The sequence below is a fragment of the Muscardinus avellanarius genome (assembly GCF_963383645.1).
Source record: "Muscardinus avellanarius genome assembly, chromosome: 17".
NCBI lineage: Eukaryota > Metazoa > Chordata > Mammalia > Rodentia > Gliridae > Muscardinus > Muscardinus avellanarius.
The window spans coordinates 53,656,169-53,662,875 of record NC_137803.1 but is presented as its reverse complement, the minus strand read 5'-3'; the positions used below and the strand labels follow the sequence as shown (position 1 = coordinate 53,662,875).

Here is a 6,707-nt window from a genome sequence, read left to right as displayed (position 1 = left end):
GCGACCCGCCCCTTCACCCCTCGGCCGGGGTCAAACTCCGCCCCCTTTCTCTCGGCTCTCGCGCCTGCGCAGTCTCATCGGGCCGCGGCGAGACGCTTAGAGATCGGTTTGGTCCCTTTTCTTTCTCAGCTCGCGCGACGCTGGGGAGCCTTGCCACCCGCTCATTGGCAGTACTCCCCTCCCAGTCGCCGGGAAGGCGCCGCTCCGGCCTCGGGCGGCGGGACCCGGATGTGGAGCCGCTCTCGCCCGGCGGGGACTCCGTGGCGGGGCGGAGCGCGGCGGCGTGCGCGGGGGCCGGGAGCCGGCCGCCCCTGGGCCCGGGCGCTCGGCGGACGCCGGGAGCGGCCAGCGCGGCCCGCGGGGGAGCGTGAGGGCCGGCCCCGCGGCCTGCGCCCCGCCGCCCGCGCCCGCGCCCCCGGGCGAGCCTCCCCCGGCCCTCCGCGCTCCCGGCCGGGGGGAGCGAGGCCCGCGGGCCGCCGCTGTAGCCCGGCGGGGGAGCCCGGAGGACGCGGGAGGGCCCCGGCCCGCCGCCCGCCGCCCCCGTGAGCCTCCCGCACGGCCCCCGGGGCTCGCTGCCGCCCCCGCCGGCGCCGAGGCTCCGGCTCGGGCCCAGCCCCCTCCCGGGCCCCCCGGCGGCGGCGGCGGCGGCGGCGGCGGCGGAGCCCACCGCCCGCGCCCCGATGAGCAACTCGCGCAATAACCGGGTGATGGTGGAGGGGGTCGGCGCCCGGGTGGTGCGCGGCCCCGACTGGAAGTGGGGGAAGCAGGACGGCGGCGAGGGCCACGTGGGCACCGTCCGGAGCTTCGAGAGCCCCGAGGAGGTGGTGGTGGTGTGGGACAACGGCACCGCCGCCAACTACCGCTGCTCCGGCGCCTACGACCTGCGCATCCTGGACAGCGCGCCCACCGGTGAGTCGCGGCCGAGCGGAGCGGCGGGGGCGGGGCGGGCCGGCGCAGGGCCAGGCCCCGGAGCCCGCGGGCGGACCGGAGCTTGCAGGAAAGACCCCAGCCCCCGAGGGAGATGGTGGCAGCCCGGTCATCAGGATGCTTTCAAGCCTGCAAGACAAAGCAGCGGGCTGACCCCCGGCACAGCCCTCCTCCTCCTCCCCCTGCTCCTCCTCCTCGGAAGGGTCTGGAGAAGCCTGTCCACTAAGCCATTGAAATCAATCAGCCGCCAAGTGATAACTGTCTGGAGCGGGGCTTGCCTCGCCATATGGTGCTTAGTTGCCAAGGCCCGTTGGGGCTTCAGATGCCCCCCCCCCTTTGCTGCCCATGACACAGAATGACTTGGAGTTCAATAGCCAGATGCTGTTTCATCTTAATTAATTTTGTATCAATGGGGAGGGGAGTCTGAGCTCTAGAGCCCCTTCATGTGTTACTTTTTTATTTTTTGTTTTGGTACTGGGGATGGAACCCAGAGGCGTTCCACCCCTGAGCGACTGCAGCGCTCTTTTATTTTGAAACAGGGCCTCTAAATTATTGCAGTCTTGAACCTGCCATTCTCCTGTGTCTCAGTCTCCAATAACTGGGATTACCGGCGGCGTGTACTAACACGCCGGCCTTGTTAAATACTTTCTCTGAGTGGAAGCCAGGCATTTTCTCTTTCGTTGTTGTTAGCATCCCCTCTTAGGTGATGTCAGGTTCCAACCCATTCACCCAGGGAGTTAGGATTCACTACGGTATAGGCGTCTGCCATCTTCTCCGGAGTCTGGAGTTCTTTCTCTATGATTAACTGAAGGCTTGCTCTCATAACAAACAAACATCTGCTTATGTTGATCCAATTCATTTTCGCCTAGATTTATCCTTGATAGCTGTATTTGGTAGAAAGTAATTTAAATTTTAAAATTGGGTATCTTTAAGCCAGGCATGGTAGCTCATGCCTGTAATCCCAGTACTTGAAAGGCTGAGACAGGAGGATCACAGGTTTGAGACCAATCTCAGAAATTAAGCAAGACTCTCAATAACCTAGCAAGACCCTGTTCCAAAATGAAATACGAAAAGGGAGTGTAACTCAGAGGTAGAATACCCCTGGGTTCAACCCCCAGTACTGCAAAAAAAAAAAAAAAAGTGTAAATAAATAAAAGAGATAAATGCCACCGGGTATGGTGGCGCATGCTTGTAATCCCTGCGCCAACTTCGGCAACTTAGTGAGACCTTGTTTAAAAAAAGCCAGGCGTGGTGGCACACACTTATAATACCAGTACTTGGGAGGCTGAGACAGAAGGATTGTGGTTCAGGGACAGTCACAGCTACTTAATGAGGCCCTCTGCAACTTAGTGAGACCTTGTTTCTAAATTAAAAAAAAAAAAAATAGGACTGGGGGCATAGCTCAGAAGTATAATGTCCCTGGGTTCCACCCCTAGTACTGCAGAAAAAAAAAAAAAAAAGGCCTCAGGTGTAATTCAGTGGTAGCCCACCTCTGGGTTCAATCCCCAGTACCATTCACCCCCCACCCCTCAAAAAAAAAAGGAGAAATAAGTTCCGGTGTTCTACTGCATGGGAGTATAACTATCAATAATGATAATGTGCTATGTATTTAAAAAAAACTAGAAAGAAAGAATTTTTGAATGTTTCTACCACAAATGATGTTTCAGATTAAAAAAAAATCACTGTAATTCAGAGTCTGTTAAACTTTACCTTTACCCTACAATTTCCCCATAAACCTACAATTATGATCTCCTACAATTCCTCCAAATTAGCGAGTTGTGCTGTGCCTTTAGCTTGAACTAGCACGACAACAAAATTTAAAAGTGTTCAGAACAGACACATGTGTCATACACTGTTGCTGGGAGCATAAAATGGTAAAGGTCTTCAGAGAGCAATTAGTCAGCATCTATCAAAATGTTAATATATGCATGCTTGGATGCAGCAGTTCCCCTTCAGAAGTACTCAGCACATAGGCACAAGGACTTATCACTACATCACATAAGTAAGAAGTCCTGAAATAACATAAATACCTCTTTTTTTTCTTCTTCTTGCAGTACTGGGGAGAGAACCCAGGGGCATTCTACCTCTGAGCAACACCCCCAGCCCTATTTTTTATCCTTTATTTTGAAACAGGGTCTCACTGACTTGCAAAGGGCCTCACTAAGTAGCTGAGGCTGGCCGTGAACCGCCATCCTCCTGTGTCTCAGCCTCCCGAATGCTGGGACTACAAGTGTGTGCTGCCACGCCTGGCTTATATACCTCTTAATGAAGTACTGGTTCAACAGATTTCTCTATCCAGTTACTAGAATATTACATAGCCATGAAAGATTACGGTAGAACTGTAAATATGTGCTAGCACTGAGCAGTCACCAATATGAATTAAGGGAAAGAAGCAAAAATGCAGAAAAGTATAGTTTATTACTATTTATACCTGAAAAGGAGAATAGATCTATACTCTCAGTATATTCAAATTTATGCTTGCAATACATATTTTCTGTAAGATTACACAGGAAACTGATAACAATGGCTGCCCTTTTTATATAATTGAATCTTTTTAATTTCTCTGGCCATACATATAAAATAGACTTCAGACTGAGCTTGTTAAGAAACACAATTTTAAAGCCTGGCGTGGTGGCGTACACTTGTAATCCCTGCGTTTGGGAGGCTGAGACAAGAGGATTGCACAGGTTTGAAGCCACTGAGTTGCTGAGGTTGGCCTTGAGCTTGTCATCCTACTCTGTCTCAGCCTTCTAAGGAAGTACTGGGGTTTCTATAGGTTTGCGCCACTGCACCCAGCTTTCTCCTATCTTCTATAGTGATTCTTTTTTGGTATTGGGGATTGAAGCCAGGGTATTCTACCTCCAAACTTGGTATTTTTATTTATTTATTTTTTCTGGTAATGAGGATTGAACTCACAGGCATTCTACCTCTGATCTATAAGCCCTTTTTATTTTCATTTTGAAACAGAGTCTCTCTGGGTTGATAAGAGTCTTACTACTTGCTGAGGCTGGCTTCGAACCTGTGCGATCTTCTTGTTTCAGCCTCCCAAGCGCTGTGATTACAAGCGTGCGCCACCATGCCTGGCTGCCCTTGGGTTTAATATCCAGTACCACACATTAAAAAAAAAAAAAAAAAAAAAAAAAAAGAACGCTGAGCGTGGTGGCGCACGCTTGTAACCCCTACGCTTGGGAGGCTGAGACAGGAGGATCACACAGGTTCGAAGCCAGCCTCAGCTACTTAGTGAGGCTCTCAGCAACTTAGTGAGACCCTGTTTCCAAATAAAATATAAAAAACAGCTTTGGGAGTATAGCCCGGAGGTACAAAGCCCCTGGGTTCCACCCCCAGTACCACCAAAAAAAAAAAAAAAAAATTATCCTATCCATATAAAAAAATGTCAGTAATAGCAATATCATAGGGTTTTTTCCTCTTTTTTCAGAGCTAGGGATCCAACCTAGTGCCTTGGGAATACTAGGCACACACTCTGCCACTGAGCTACATCCTCAGCCCCAGCATACCATAGGTGGTTTTTTTGCAACTTTATTTGCTCAACATTAACTTTCTCTTCTGTACAATTAGTACTCCACACTAAAAGACATTTCAACAAGCATTTCACTGGAAGGCTTGCTGTCCTCGATCTAAAAGTGCTTTTAAAGTGTTTGCTAGAGCCAGGCATGTGTAGTGGCACACACCTGTAATCCCAGTACTTGGGAGGCTGAGACAGGAGGATCCCAAGGACAGTAAGCATTGGGGCTACCCAGCAAGGCCCCGCACCTATTTCAAAATAAAAATAAAGCTGGGTGTGGTGGTGCATGCTTGTAATCCCAGTACCTAGGAGGCTGAAGCAGAACAGGTTCGAAGCCAGCCTCAGCTACTTAGTGAGGCTCTCGGCAACTTAGTAAGACCCTGTTTCCAAATTTAAAAAAAGTAAAATAGGTCTTGGGGGTGTAGCCCAAAGGTAAATGGCCCCTGGGTTCTATCCCCAACATCGCAAAAATAAAATAGGGATGAGGGTACAGCTTGAATGTAGAATTCTCATGGGTCCAATCCCTGGTAGAAAATCCTGGAGGTAGAAAGCCCCTGGGTTCCACCCCTAGAACCACTAAAATAACAATAGTAATAGTAATAGTAATAGTAATAATAAACCAAGGGCATTCTGTATCTGAACTACTCTCTCAGACCTGTTTTATTTTGAAGCAGGGTCTCACAGTTGTAGAGTGGCTCACTAAGTTTTTGAGGCTGGCTTTGAACCTTTGATCCTCCTCTCTCAGATTTCTAAGTACTGGCATTACAGGCGTGTGCCACCATGCCTGGCTAGAATAATTCTTTGTTTTTTCCGTGTCCAGTCCTCTACCCATTAGATACAGCAGCACCCGTCCCCATGTGATAGTCACAATATTCCCAGACATTGTCAAATGTTCCCTGGTTGTCAGGGGGACAAAATCACCCCTGATAAGGCTCACTGATTTAGGAATATACCAGAAACATACGGATAAATTCAAAGGAATGGTCTCTTTTTTTGGTACTGGGGTTGAACCCAGGAACATTCTACTTCCAAGCTACACCCCCAGCCTTATTTATTTATTTATTTTTTGGGTGGTACTGGGGTTCTTGGAAACTCTTCTACCTCTAGGCTATACTCCCAGACCTATATTTTTATTTGGAAACAGGGTCTCTTAAGCCAGAGAGGCTGGCTTTGAACCTGCATGATCCTCCTGTCTCTGCCTCCTAAGTGCAGGGATTACAAGTGTGCGCCACCACGCCCGGCCCCCAGCCTTATTTTTATTTTGACACAGGGTCTCACTAAGTTGCTGAGTATCTAGCTGAGTTGGTGAGGCTGGCCTCAAGCCTGCAGTTCTCATATTTCAGCCTCTAAGTATGGGGATTGCAGACTTGTGCCACCACACCTGGCTGGAAATGGTTATCTGTACTGTGAAGGGGCAGTGGAGTACAGTTGGTGGAAGTAAACAGGCTGTGTGTCTTGGTAATGCTTTATGTCTTCACCTGGGTGGTGGGTGCATAGATGGTTTTTAGATTTTTATATTTTCTGTTTGATATGTTTTATAGTTAATTAGAAATAAAAAGAGAATTGATGTTATGCTGTTTACCAGAAAGGCAAGTATGATTGCCTTTGATTATTCATTCTTTGTTCTGTACGTATATTGACATTATATGAAGAGGAATATTATTGCCATATATTTGGGTATTATTAAATGGGTAACCTTTATCTGGGTGCCTTGGTACATGTCTGTAATCACAGTACTTGGGAAGCTGAGAATGGAGGGTCTTTGGGTCGAGGTCAGCATGTGTTTTACTTAGCAAGACCCTGTTTCAAAATAAAAATAAAAAAAGCTTAGTGGGGGTGTTGTACATTAGAGGTAGAATGCCTTTGGGTTCAATCCTCAGAATTGTTAAAAAAAGAAAAAAAAAGTGTAACTTTCAACATAAAGTTCTTTGAAACTTTTCTAAATTAAGGATTCTGGAGTGATTCTGTCATTGTGGCTCGCCCTTTCTTTCTTTCTTTCTTTCTTTCTTTCTTTCTTTTCAGTACTGGGGATGGTATCCAGGGGCATCCTACCTCTGAGCTATGTGCTCAGCCCTATTTTTTAATTCTTTATTTTGAAACAGGGTCTCACTAAGTTGCAGAGGGCCTTACTAAGTAGCTGAGGCTGTCTGTGAACTGTGATCTTCCTGTCTCAGCCTCCCAAGTACTGGGATTACAAGTGTGCTTTCTTTCTTTTCTTTCTTTTTTCTTCTTCTTTTTTTTTTTAACAGTACTGGAG

At 48.3% G+C, this 6,707-nt stretch overlaps 1 protein-coding gene across 1 annotated transcript in view; it reads left to right on the top strand.

Annotated features, from left to right (window-relative positions):
• Window positions 1-680: 680 nt before the first annotated feature.
• Window positions 681-6,707, top strand: part of MIB1 (MIB E3 ubiquitin protein ligase 1) — a gene marked incomplete at both ends in the record, with an annotated part of 99,075 nt that continues 93,048 nt past the window's right edge. The window contains one exon of the mRNA XM_080714308.1: window positions 681-909. Coding sequence (XP_080570434.1) covers window positions 681-909 — 229 coding nt within the window. The remainder of the gene's footprint in view (window positions 910-6,707) is intronic.